The 13,315-nt window shown below is 38.5% G+C and overlaps 2 protein-coding genes across 6 annotated transcripts in view; both read right to left on the reverse strand.

The window, feature by feature from the left end:
• Window positions 1-1,660, reverse strand: part of pip5k1bb (phosphatidylinositol-4-phosphate 5-kinase, type I, beta b) — a 31,527-nt gene extending 29,867 nt beyond the window's left edge. Inside the window, exon 1 of the mRNA XM_086076788.1 lies at window positions 1,426-1,660. The gene's annotated coding sequence lies outside the window, so the exon portion shown is untranslated. The remainder of the gene's footprint in view (window positions 1-1,425) is intronic.
• Window positions 1,661-2,156: 496 nt separating this feature from the next.
• unc45b (unc-45 myosin chaperone B) lies at window positions 2,157-13,314 on the reverse strand. 5 transcript variants are annotated; one of them, XM_086075387.1, is made up of 22 exons: window positions 13,288-13,314; window positions 12,309-12,419; window positions 11,360-11,409; window positions 10,660-10,821; window positions 10,519-10,555; window positions 10,261-10,436; window positions 10,014-10,103; window positions 9,711-9,878; window positions 9,448-9,613; window positions 9,187-9,357; window positions 8,940-9,111; window positions 8,553-8,853; window positions 7,097-7,191; window positions 6,633-6,774; window positions 6,414-6,554; window positions 6,207-6,334; window positions 5,363-5,429; window positions 5,167-5,280; window positions 4,492-4,607; window positions 4,283-4,400; window positions 4,019-4,174; window positions 2,157-2,786 (listed from the first exon to the last, which is right to left on the reverse strand). In XM_086075387.1, the coding sequence occupies exons 2-22, from the start codon at window positions 12,355-12,357 to the stop codon at window positions 2,514-2,516; spliced, it is 2,892 nt and encodes a 963-aa protein (XP_085931513.1). In that variant the 5' UTR covers window positions 12,358-12,419; window positions 13,288-13,314; the 3' UTR covers window positions 2,157-2,513. The 5 variants fall into 5 exon arrangements, with proteins under 5 accessions (XP_085931513.1, XP_085931514.1, XP_085931512.1 ...); XM_086075388.1 differs by lacking the exon at window positions 13,288-13,314 and adding an exon at window positions 12,826-13,263; XM_086075386.1 differs by lacking the exon at window positions 13,288-13,314 and adding an exon at window positions 12,537-13,263.
• Between the last annotated feature and the right edge of the window lies 1 nt (window position 13,315).

Below are 13,315 nucleotides of genomic sequence, written 5' to 3' on the forward strand. Positions count from 1 at the left end.
TAGCATTGTTTCTTGCCCCCCAAAAATGAAAAAAAAAAGAGGATGTTTATGTTGCCTTTACATGATGCCCAATTTAAGGAACATGCGTTTGTGGGAAGAGCAGCCCAAAATGTGAAAACACTTCACTGCCTATGCTTTCCAAGCGTATACTAATCGGCAAGGACACACATTTTCAGACTTGTTTTGTGTTGACCTACCACAACAAAAAGCTCTATTGGATGATCAGTCATCTTTCTTTTCTGATTAAAAAAAAAACTGCATTGAAAAACAATAAAGCAAAGAAATCTAATTCTACTTTTTTTGGGGGGAAACGGCTGCTTTTATGTCAAGGATACATCCAGATGGTTATTTATTACAGTAAAGGTTAAAAAAATAAATAATAAAAAATAAAAAGCTAGGCTACTGCGTTATTATGTCAGTGCTGTTTGAAACCTCTCTATAGTTCCCTCTAAAACATGACAGAAAAGATTGCCCAATTTTCACTATTTCCCATCAAAGTCAGAGTGGACATACTGTACTTGCAGTTTCTCACAAATCACATGGCTAACTTCTTCATCCATCAAATGGAAATAAATGAGAGTGAACAACAAATACGCATGAACTGGCAGAGCTGCTGTTACAGTATTAGGCTCTGTGACCTATGACCTATTATGACATTTCATTTGTTGGGAAATGGAATTCAAGTGACTCTCTTGCTCCTTTTCATGACTGTTCATTACATTTACATCAAACACAATGCAGAACAATTACTGTGCAGTGTACATCATGGTACCGCAATAAGAGAAAAGTGCACTCACCCACCACTTTAGTTACACCTGCAAAGTCGAATGAGATCCACATCAATAATAAAAAATAATAATGTACACACAAACTGTAATTGTGAGGGATGGATTATTGTATTTGCTGTAATTATCTGGAGGGGAAAGGGGACCTTAGCAGAAGTAGTATAAAGCCGAAACTCATTTGGCTGGGGTGTGTTTGTAATATCATGTTTTATAGCTCAGTGCTGTCCTAGAGCACAAACAATAGAAAATGTTGTTTACGGTACAGTTAACACAGTTAACACATAACTATTTTGGAGAGAATTGTTGATACGGCTTTTGTATTGGATCTCATTTGACTGTCAATTGTACATTAATGAAGTGGACAATGTGTATATGGGTTCAATTCGACATGACAAGGGTTATTTATTTTTAAAAAAATTAAATTAAAAAAGTTAGGTGGAATAGTGTGTATCGCATCATCGTGAACAATATTAAATGCGTTGAATTGACATCCTATAACATGTAAATTCACCTGCTTCTGTTCGCTCACCTGTCGTAATATTTACTCACGACACGAACAAGAAATGAGATATGGTCACGTAATTTATAAACATACTTGTCCTTTTTTGTAAACTATCCGCTTGGTCCCAGCTAACCTTACCTGCTAGCCGACCTCTTCCGAGAGCAGACGAGTAGAAAAAGAAATGTTTTCTTTATGCTCGGTGGTGATGCTTCGTTTTGCTGCAGTCCGCAATAATATGAATAAACTCAAGCACGGCGTACGTCCAGCGCGAACCGACTAACTAACCATTACTGGGCACAAACTACTCTGGCGATAACAGCAGGCAGGATAACCATGAAGTGTGTGTGCGCGTGAGTATGTGCCCTGACTGACACACACGGTGCCATTCAGTGCGACATAACTTTGAAAACAGACTCACACACGCTATCTGGTGGTCGGAGAAGGAAAGAGAGGGAAATATGTGTGGGGAGGGCATTGCAAGTTTTGAATGTTGTAGGTTATTTGTATTTTTAGTCCATCTTTTTTCTTTCTTTTTTGCGCACTGTACTACAAGAGTCACTCGTGGTACCTTGAAACACGTGGTACATTAAAAACAACTGGTCTATAGAAAAAATACTGTACTTTACGAGCAAAACTGACATAATCGTTTAAGTATATGTATAGTTTCTGTGACGTTTGTGTGCCGTGAGATTTTTCCACAGTAAAATGTGTGTGAATGTTGCGAAACAGTCTGCTGTTAACCCCAACTTTGCCGCTAGGGGGAACTATTGTGTTAAGTCTCCAGACATTTGCTTGTGATCATCGAGGTTCTGTGCTGATGTAATTGTGACCACAAGTGTGATGAAATGATGGCGTATGTAGCTCCAACCTTGGCTTGTCATCATTATTGTCTCTGATGGCAGACATATTGAAACATAACAGAAATGGGCTCCAACAATGAAAATTAAAATAATTTTTTGGAGGTGGGTGGCAACCTTTAATTGTCTTCTCAAAAAGATTACAGTCACAAGAGGAAAGAAAAAGTCCATATTGTGAAATGTTCCTAGATCCAAAAGAACAAAATGTTAAATAAAAGATACAAATACAAATGCCAGTGCCCGTATGATTTTGTAGGTGGTATATGTTTACACACGAGCAAAAATAAATCATCCAGTGGCAGTGACAACGTCTATGTGGAAAAAAGAAGGAAGAATGTCTATGGCTGTTGTTGTGTTTATGGCCGATGTTTACGAAGGCGTGGAAAATGGTTTGATGAGACCCAGGTCCATTGCTCTGACCAGACATGACCGTGCCGCATCGATCGCGTCCTGCCTCTTGGGATTGTCTGCTGCCTTGCCAATCACTGAAATGATTTCCAGAAGCTCGCTCTCGATGAGTTTCTTGGCTAACTCAATGTCGTCCGTGTTGAGCATGTTGCACACCGTCACCAGGCCACGGTACTGGATCATTGGGTTGTTGTGTAGACACAATCTCTGTAGGATCTCAAGCCACTGGGCGGTCTGTTGACAAGAGACATGCTTATTGGTACTGCAGCAGCAGTAGTGTGTCTATGCACTGCAAAAACTGAAATCTTAAGTAAGATATAATTTCTTAAATTTAACCTACATTTGCTTATTTTGTTATGACAAGTTATTTTTACTTAAAATAAGATAGTCAGACAAGATCATTCTGCTTATCTTAAGATGCGCATTACTTAATTATCTTATTTGATCAAGCAGTCTTGGCATTGACTGTTAACAGCCAGTTTGAAGTACTGTGAGGCTTTAAAAAAGCATTTTCCACATTTTAAGATGGCTAACCAACTTCAAAGGCCCTGAACTGGGGTTTCATGAGTTTAATTTCTTATTTTAAGATTTAGCATAATCAAGTAATAAGATAAATGGAAAAAATATATATAAGTGTGAAAAAAAATTGACAAAAGGTCAATATAGCAATTTATTGTAAGCATTTTTTTCTTGTTGAAATCATCAGTTTGTGGTTCGTTATATTTACTAAGCTCATTTTTCTTCTTTCCGTGGGTTCAATCCCTGCCTTGGTCATACCAAATGTAATAAAAAAAAATAAAAAAATTAAAAAAAGGGACCTTGTTACTCCATGCTTGACACTGAGGTCAAGTTGGCCAAATGATTGTGAATGTATTTTAATCAATATGATTATTTATTTAGTCAATATTACTTTTTTTTAGTCTAAAAATACTATTTTCAAGACAGCTGTGGTTGATATGGGCCTAGTATTTCCTTATTTTGGGCCTAGTATTTTCTTACTTTTCATAATCTTACAAGTAAAATTTTCTTGTTCTGTTGGCAGATAATTTTGCTTATTTAAAGTAATAATTTTCTTATTTTATTTTATTTTTTTCTTAAAATGTCTACCGTCCTTTTTGCAGTGTGGATGTCTCTGCTGGCCTTAAAACAGCGATGACCTACATTTACAAACTAAATTTGTATATAAATTCTGTGAAATTGTCTTAATTTATTCCTCTGTTCTCTTCATTTCTTAGCTGTATGCTCGATTTTTTTTTGTCCAATCAGATTTCAGCTTCCATGTGCTACCATGTCAAGCTAAATCATTTGTTATGTAACTTAGACTATATTATAATGAGGTGCTTTTTTTAACCAATCAGGGCTAGCTAGCTGTCAGCATCTTTTTGCTTTAATAACCTTGCTTTAATAGCCTTTTTTGACCTACTTAACTGTTGATACTGTAACGGGGAAAAAATTCACATACGTACCACAAGGGTTATCTTGGTGCAGAGCTTCTTTTGAGCAGCAGTTAGCATAGCCAATGCTCCGGCTGCAGCTATCTGAAGCTTGTCGTCATCCTCCCCACAAAGTAGTACCAGCAGCTTCAGTTTATCGTTACCATCCATTAGGTAGCGCTCTTGGACCTACAATATAAAGACGTGCCAAACTGTAGTAAACATCTTGTACTGTAAACACCAACATGTGACATGAATTAACCTCTCTGGGTTGATATTATCTACTTGTGTGCTTACATCTTTACATGTCACAAGGTTGCACATGCATTCAGTGGCAGCCTGTCTGATCTGCTCATGTTCCTCAAACATGTAGCTCTCAATATCGGGTAGCGCGTTCTCTTTCACGATCTTTGTCCTGCAAAAGCCACATAGCAAAAATGTATACAAACTGTACTCAGCTCATATGTGCAATAATGTTACACAGTGGGGTAAAGATGTGGCAATACCTTAGCTTTTCACTAAAACCAGCAAAGTTGGTGAGGCCTCGAAGAGCCTCGAAATTTTGGATTCCATCTCTGTCTGTTTGAAGAAGGTTGACTAAAGGCCTCACCACCTCATACACCTGACGAGAGAGACGGAAAGGAAGACAAGTTAACTCATTCACTGCCATTGACGGCTATAGACGTTCAAATTCATTTGAACTATTTCTATTAATTTAACATTTTTTTGTGTGAAAAGTGTGAAAACCCAGATTTTTTTTTATTGTACATTTAGAACAGATATAAAATGTGTGATTAATCGTGAGTTAACTAGTGAAGTCATGCGATTAATTACAATTGAAAATTGTAATCGCCTGACGCGATTTAAAAAAGAAAAGAAAAGATAATAAAAAATTAGGGGCATCAGGCGATTAAAATTTTCAATTGTAATTAATCACATGACTTTAATAATTAACTCACGATTAATCACAAATTTTATATCTGTTCTAAATGTACAATAAAAACATTTTTTTTAGGTTTTCATACTCTTATTAACAAAAGTGGAAAAAGTGAAAAATTAATAGAAATAGTTCAAATGAATTTTTGACATCTATAGCCGTCAATGGCAGTGAATGAGTTAAGATGATGTGAAATGCTCAGAAAAGAGTGTACAAATAGTCATTGTGTTTGTGTTTTTCTTACTCTTTCACCAGGAAAGGCGATCTCTGGGTTTGAAATGGATGCAATTTTGGCTAGCGCGTGAGAGGCTTTCACTTTTCCAGCCTCTGTGCCTTCCAGAGCCAGAGGGATCAAAGCCTGAGTGCCAGAAGTGTGTGATTTTCAGTAGCTCAGCACCTTGCGGATTTTTATACGTTCACCACCCCAAAATTTAACTCACCTTTCCCCCACCATGGGCAACAATGGTACCACGATCTTTTGGGTCCTCCGACAATGCCAAGAAAACCCTTCAGACAAAAGAGAAGAAAACAAAAATGCTGAAACGTATGGAGAAGAAAAAAAACATTGTGAAAATTATAACTTGAGTTGATGTGCTGTAAATAAATATATTTGGAATCATAGGCAATTTAGTACACACAGAACTGCTTATTAAACCTAGTTTCTATTATTTTTAAAATTCATCTGGACTCCTAGAGTACATCGTTAGCGGACTATGAGACTCATTTTATTAGGGGTGTCAGGCGATTAAAAATTGTATTCGTAATTAATCGCATGAGTTCAATAGTTAACTCACGATTCATCGCAAATTTTATATCTGTTCTAAATGTACAATAAAATATTTGTTTCTAAGTTTCATACTCTGTTAACATTAAAGTGGGAAGAAATATGGCTGCATCTTTTAGTCATTGATAGTAATTTAATGATAATAATACAATTTAGTTAAAATGAAAAAGATGTACTGTACTGTAAAAAACAAGTGATATCGATTTTTTGGGGCACATTTAAAAAAAATAAAAATACAACATGACCACAGTCTCTACATATATATGCATTATTATTAAATTGATTACAGTGGACGTGTTTGCTGCGTTGCGACTGGAATTCCCCCCAGTGCGGGCTTTCCAAGTAAGGGGCGGTCATTAATCGTGCGTTAAAAAATAAACTTAACTCAAAATTAACGCACACATTTTGACACTCCCAGTTTATATCCATACAATGCCTCAATCGTGCTATATTCAGTTTTTCCTAGTACACATCAGTATTGAGTATTCTTTCATTTGTACCTTGAGAGCATCTCCTTGGTCTGGTCCGTCAGAATGGAACTGTCTGCTTTGACCATGACAGCAAGAGCAGATGTGACTCCAGCTTTGAGAAGCCTCTTCACTCTCTTCTCAATAAAGTCCTTCTTGTCCTGAAATCAGGTTTGAGTCATAATGTAAAGACTGTGTGCATAAAATAATGCATGTATTGTGGTCCACGATTTGTTGTACCTTGGGGTGCTGCTCAGGCACGTGTTGTTTTGAGAACTTGGCCAACTGTACCAGCTCTGGGATGATCTCTTTCTTCTCGTAGGTGTTGGTGCAGTTAACCAAGATGCAGGTCACTGCGTATATGATGGTCTTATCTTTAGACTGAAATTGAAAGGAAGTTACGTCTAATGTCATACCAGATAAGCGTTATAATCAAATTTTCATTTGTCAATGTTTAACCTTGGCCAGTTCGAACATGGCTTTCAACGCCTGCTCGTCCTCAACAAAGTCATCTTTGACATCGGCGTCATTAGTTAGATAAGCCAAACCCTCGACAGCCCATTTCCTTGTTTTGGCATCGATCACAGGATTGCAAAGCCACCTAGAAGAGAAAACAATGACCTGTTACTTTTTTTTATGTAGACTGCCTTATACGTACTTTGGTTACCTCTTAATTGGGGCTAGACCCCTTACCTCATAGTTCTGCCTTAATTTAGATTTCAGTTTGGTCAATAGCACGCTTCAAACATTTTTGTGAAATTTTGAGAAAGCCAGTTGCACAATGTCTGCCATTTTCTCCTCCTTCGTGTGTTATAAACAGATGTTCTAATATTTTTGTCCATGTAATAATTAAAGAAAGTATGTTAGTGTGATTATAAAGTGAATTTCTCACTTTCATAACTTCAATGTGTGTAAAATCTCACTTTCTGCACTGCTTGGCTAACTTCTCAGTGGAGCCCTCAGCAAACTGTCTTAAACTGTAGTCGTCACCTCCTGCTGAGCCCAGTTTGCAGAGACCCTGTCGAGGAGATGGGAATTTGTAAATAAGTATATACTGGAACCCAAAATATAAAACTTAGTAACTTAATGGGGAAGTCAACTCAAATTATTATTTTTTTTTACATTATGTTCCACTACCCTAAACACGCAATTCATATCTTCAAGTTCATAGATTATGAGTTAAGCAGCCATTTTGCAACTTGCTGTAGAAGGAAAATTACATCACAGTTTTTCAAGACTCAGGTGTCACGTGTTTTCTGAAGCTAAGCCATGATTGGTCGTTACCTGAGGAGCAACTGTGATGTCATTTTCAGTCAATAGCAAGTGGCAAAATGGCCGCTCCCTGAGGTGGATAAAAACGGATGGAGTTCTCTCCCTAAAGGGGAAGTCAACCTTAAACATTTCTTGACAATAATATGTTATATATCACGTCACTAGTGTAAATATGACATTCTGATTAATATTACATTTGTGGAGTATGAGTTATGCAGCAAAAGCCAGCCGTTTTTATCCATCTCAAGGGGCAGCCATTTTGCCACTTGCTGTCGACTGTAGATGACATCACAGTTACTCAAGGCTCAGGCAATGACCAATCACAGCTCACCTGTTTTCTGAAGCTGAGCTGTGATTGATTGTTACCTGAGACCTGAGCAACTGTGATGTAATTTGACTCGACAGCAAGTGGCAAGATGGCCGCCTTCTGAGAAAAACTGCTGGATTTTGCTGTTTAACTCATATTCCACTAACGCAATATTAACCAGAATACTGTATTTACCCTGCTTTCACGTGCTATGGGAAAGATGGACCTTAACACTCGGAAACTTCTAATTACGACCGAGTTCTGTTCATGTGCTTTTGCTGTTATAGCTCAAATAAATAAAAAATACACTTAGCAGCTGATGTACTCTTTTTGCTCATAAACCGAACAATTACGGCAAATAATGAGTTGTAACGGACAGGACATTGAATTATGTATACTATGTAATTGTGTATATGATAAAACAATCTGCTAGCAGACATTAACGCCCTTATAAGTGTTAATATTTACTCGGGTATCAAAATAAATACCTAGTTGTCCAGTAGAAAATACGACATGAGGGGGGCGTTCACATGCAATTTTCTACTCGACATGTGGTATTTACCATAATTTCGATACCACATGAAGGCAGCATTGTAGACTAGCGGGGCTGCACAGAACATATTATTGTCGAGAATTTGTTTTTGGGTTGACTTCTCCATTTCGATCAGTGTGTGGCCAAACACAACATATTATTGTAAAGTTTTTTTGGGGGTTGACTTCCCATTTAATGAACTTTTATGTCTAAATAGTTCATTGTTATATTCTAAGTGTGTGTAGTTTTCTACTCTCACTCCACTCACCACCAGCGAGCGTATTTTAATCTTCTCGTTTTTGGTCTTCTTATAGATGTCCTTAAGCAGCGCCACCCCATTGGTGATGATGAAGCTGGCGCGGCTCATTTTTGTCGAGGCATGGATGAGCGCTTCCACTGCGACCATCTGGTCCACCTCACGTTCAGAGCCGCACAGCGCCACCATCATCTCCATGATGCCTTCCCTTCCCACTAAAGCGTTCCCAACTTCAAATGGACCTTGCAGCAGCCCTGAAATCACGTTGATGGCGTGAATTGTTTTGTCCATGTCGTTAGGGTCAATTTTGGATCTGTGGAATAGGGGAAGATGTGAGTAGAGGCAGACGATGTCAACTCGCTGGCCTCTGAATTGATGAGAGGGATTTCATAGGCATACTTGATGTACTCATCACAAATGTCCCTGAAGTTGTTCCTCTCTGGGTCACACGTGAGGTCATCATAGATGCGGTTGAGGAGCACGCTTGCAATCAGCTGTGTGTTCTCGGTCAAGGGCAACTGGTCGGGCAGTTCAGGTACTTGACCGCACACCTTGAGGATCTTCTTCAGGCCTGATTAAAAAAAAAACGAAAAAATATATATATTTTGTTTATCTCAGATTGATCGTCAGATCTCTTCTGGCTCACCGTGATCAATAGTGAAGAGGGCCCTTGAGTTGTCAGGTTCTTTCTTTCCCTTGCGAGGGACGTTCTTGCTCAGGAGGTTCAGCGCTTGGTCTCTGCCATGGCCAGACACCTTTTTGCTGGCAACCATTTCCAGCAAAGACAGGAGAATAGTCTTCAAATCTTTAGCGGAATCTGTGAGGAAAAAAAAGAAAAAAGATTGAAATATTATTTAAATTGAATTGTGAAAGCACAGTCATCAAGAACACCAACTACTGAACTCACCTAAAACCAACGACTCCTCTTTCCCATATTCTCTTTTGTCCCCACCTGTGAGGGAGTCGTTGGTGCATTGGAAGAGATTGCATGTTGCCAGAGCAATCTCCTCATTGTCAAGTGCCATAATGCTGCACAATTTATCAATGCCCACCAAGTTAACAATAGCCATTGCCTGTGAAGTGCAACATGAAGAGAAATGTACTTATTATTTCCTGATTGTCAAGATAGGATAGGTGTGCACATCCTATTCATCTCGATTTAATTCTCACCCGAGCTTTGTGTCCCGTGCACATTCCCGAAAGAGTACGGATAGCAGCGAGGATCATCTCTGGTTTTCCTTTCTCAATCATGTTGAGGAGCAGGGGAACGCCATTATTCTGGAAGATTCTCTCTGCTCCTGCATCCTCTCTGGATAGTACAATCAGGTTGTTGGCAGCCTTCGTATGAAAAAACAAATATATACAGAAAAGTAAATGTAACGTGATGTGATCAAAATGAACAGATAGAATCTCATGGTTATCGAAATATGGAAATATGAGTTTTATTTTCACCTAATAGTAAATAATATCCACCTTTTCCTTCTTGTCTTTGTCCATTTCTTCATCGAGGAGAATATCAAACATGTTTTGTACCCTTGAATCTGTGGAGAACGTTGTTTTGAGCTGTGAATGAAAAGACAGATAGAAATTAATCTCAAACAATGTCATTCCCAAAAAAGCACTATCAAAATAACTGCAAACAATTTACATTACAGCTATATCTAGCAGTATATATTGTGATGGTATTATTATGTGCAGGTCTGCTCCAATCAAAGGTGACCTTAGTCTGGATTTCAGCCCCCAGCCTGCGGAGAGTCTCCAGGAAAGTTTTGTTCTTCGGTTCAATGGTCGCACATCTCTGTACATCTTTGAAGGCCATGTCGAGTTTGCCAAGCTTCTCCAGAGCTTGGCAGCGCCTGTACAAGGCTTTGATGTCAGATGCATCAACATCAATGGCTGTTTAAAATGAACAAAGGACAACGTTTTCAGTGTGTTTGTGTTACATTTTTTTTAACTGTACATTGTTACTATTTGGTACCTTTGGATGCATCTGAGGCTGCGCTGGAATACTTTTCCTGTCAAGACATTAAAACAATCAGATTTGTAAGACTGATTTGCAAAAAATTGCGGTTAACACTTGTTTAAAATGTTTTAGATGAGGTATGAGAAAGTTCTTTACCTTTTTTAAATAGCACGCAGATCTGTTTCTGTGAACAACGGCCAGCACCTTCTTGTCCTTACACAGATTGATTGCTTTGGTGTAACACTCGATTGCCTTGTCAATATCTCCTGTTTGGAAATGATTGTTTCCCTCATCTTTGAACTGGATTGGGTCTCCCATCTATTAAGAAAAGTTTCAGTCACAAGGCATATCATTATTAGATTGTCAAGGATTACATAATTCAAATCAAGAGGCAGTAACCAATATAAAATTTAACAGAATACATTATTTCAATTTTTAAATGTATTGCTTCTCACCGTCACTTGTAATCAGTGTCCTGCTGAGCTGGGTTTTTCGGGAGCAAATGGCTAAGCACATGCTATCTCATGCACATGCTATCTGTAACTTTAAATGGCCTCCCCTCAGGCCTTTTTTGGGCATGGTGCCGTGGGCAGTGCAACAAATGTTGCTTTTCTAATAGACAAAGATTTATACTTCCTGCAATCCCAATCTTCTCTTCTACATATGCCCTCAACATGCATGAATACAACCCCACTATACACACACACACTCTTTACCTTGCTCCTCTTTAAAGTCACTATTTCTTCCAATAGCCGTTCTCAGAACTTGAGTCAGATGAGATTGACACTGTGTTTCTAACCGCCTCCACTGAGACACCCATTTATATTTGTCGTTACAATGAGGTGGGACAACTCACGGCGGCCCATTCATGACGGATGGGAGGGGGGCACCAAGACACAAGCTGCCCTGAGAAAACAAACAAAGAAATTTGGCTTAAAGTGTTCTCTTGAAATTTTAAGACGACTTGTGTTGCAGAAAATAATACTGCAGGAACTTCAAAGTACAGCAAATACTTGAGTAAAACTATACTAATATACGTGCGTGTTTGACAAATGCAACCCCACTCTCAAAGTTGGTCTCCTCCTGATAAGGTTTATTTAGGGCGCAGACAGCTGAGAACTCACTAGCAAAGCCTGATGCAAGTAGCAGGGGGGGTATGTGTGTGTGTTGGGGTGGGGTGGGGGGGTGACAGCTGGAGGACCCACAGAGTAACCTAGTAGCTTCTAGAAAGAGAAGGATCTCGAGCCTCTGAGAGTGAGTGAGGGGGTCAGCTGTGAGGGTAGTAAGTAGGGTTAATTGACGTGTGTCTGTTGATGTTTTTATGCAACTTATGCAGGGCGTGTGGCTTTACACTAGGGAAATTGCCTTTTACCTCTGCAAAATATGTCTGTGTTATTATTATTGAATGAGTGAGTATCATTATCATAATCATTTATTATTGGTATTCTGGCCTTGACTCTGCATTCAAAACACATTACAAACGTGGTGATATAGAGAAACAATTAAGCTGCAACAGGCTAGGCTTGGTGCGTATTATCATTTCACTCAATGCTGAAGTTCACATTTTCCCTTGAAAATTCAAACATCGGGTCCTATCATACCAAGCTAGGATGTCCTACAATGCAACAAGCTTTAGAAGCGAACATATGAAATGCATGACCAAGGTAACTAGCAACACTATAATTGTCAAATTGCTCTATAATACTCCCAAGCATATCAAGTAGCTACAATCTCCATGAGCCTGAAATACGAGCCTCTTAACAAAGACTACAAGAGGTACTGCTTTTCACAAACAGATGACTTACGATGGTGGGATATGGGACATCCAGTATTGTATTTTGGAGTAGACAACATTTTTTGCCACACTTCAGCGGCAGCCTATGTTCTTCACTTGCTAGAAGAAATGTGGGTTGCATCTACAAAAGATGAAGCAGTCACAAAAGTTAAATAGTACATACAGAACATATTTGTCAAAATTACATTAATTTACAAGATTAATAATTTGTAAAGTGTGGTAATTTAATGTTTATTACCGTAGGTTTGTGCACTGCATCATATTGTGTGTAGGTGTTTTTAATTGTTAGCTTAATTTGATTAACTGTATTTTGATTGATTGTACTGATTATAATCACTCAAGGGGAAGTTCTAATTACATTGGCATGCAGGGTCAGATCAGTGCAGCACCTTTTTGAGCTGTGGGGTTCTGCAGGGGACAAAGCCTTGCTCAAGGGCACCTTGACAGTAGCCAGGAAGCAGACTAACATATATTCAAAAACTACGTTACCGTTTTTTCCTCTTTTTTTGCGACCATCTGGCTCTTACCTTATTTAGCAACATGCGTGGCAATTAGATAATAAAATCATTATCTGCCTGACACAATTCATTAAAAAAAAATCCACAGGTATATCTATTTATTTCAAGATTAAGGATATTATTAGAGGGTTTCGATCATAAACAGTGTTGGCTACTGTGTTTAAAATTATAATTTCTATTATTGAACATAATCTAAAGCAACACTGGACAAACTAAACATGTTATAGACACAGACTAATGTTCGTCCATTACAAAATGAGGTAAATTCAGAAACAGAGGTCCGAATACATGATGACGGGTGGCTTTAACCACACAATAAAAGCTAACAAGAATAAAAACGGCGTGTGACGCTTGTCAACATTCGTATCTCGCTCTGATCAGTGTATCAAAGTGATGAAACTGTCTATCATTGGCGTCGTTTCACAAAGCTAGTACAGCCGCTGCTTTAGAAAAATCACATCAGTTACTTACCGTCATCGTGCGGAGGTGCAGTACGAGC

Source organism: Leptonotus elevatus, chromosome 5, assembly GCF_054856555.1.
Source record: "Leptonotus elevatus isolate MCC_2025b chromosome 5, RoL_Lele_1.0, whole genome shotgun sequence".
NCBI classification, from domain to species: Eukaryota; Metazoa; Chordata; class Actinopteri; order Syngnathiformes; family Syngnathidae; genus Leptonotus; species Leptonotus elevatus.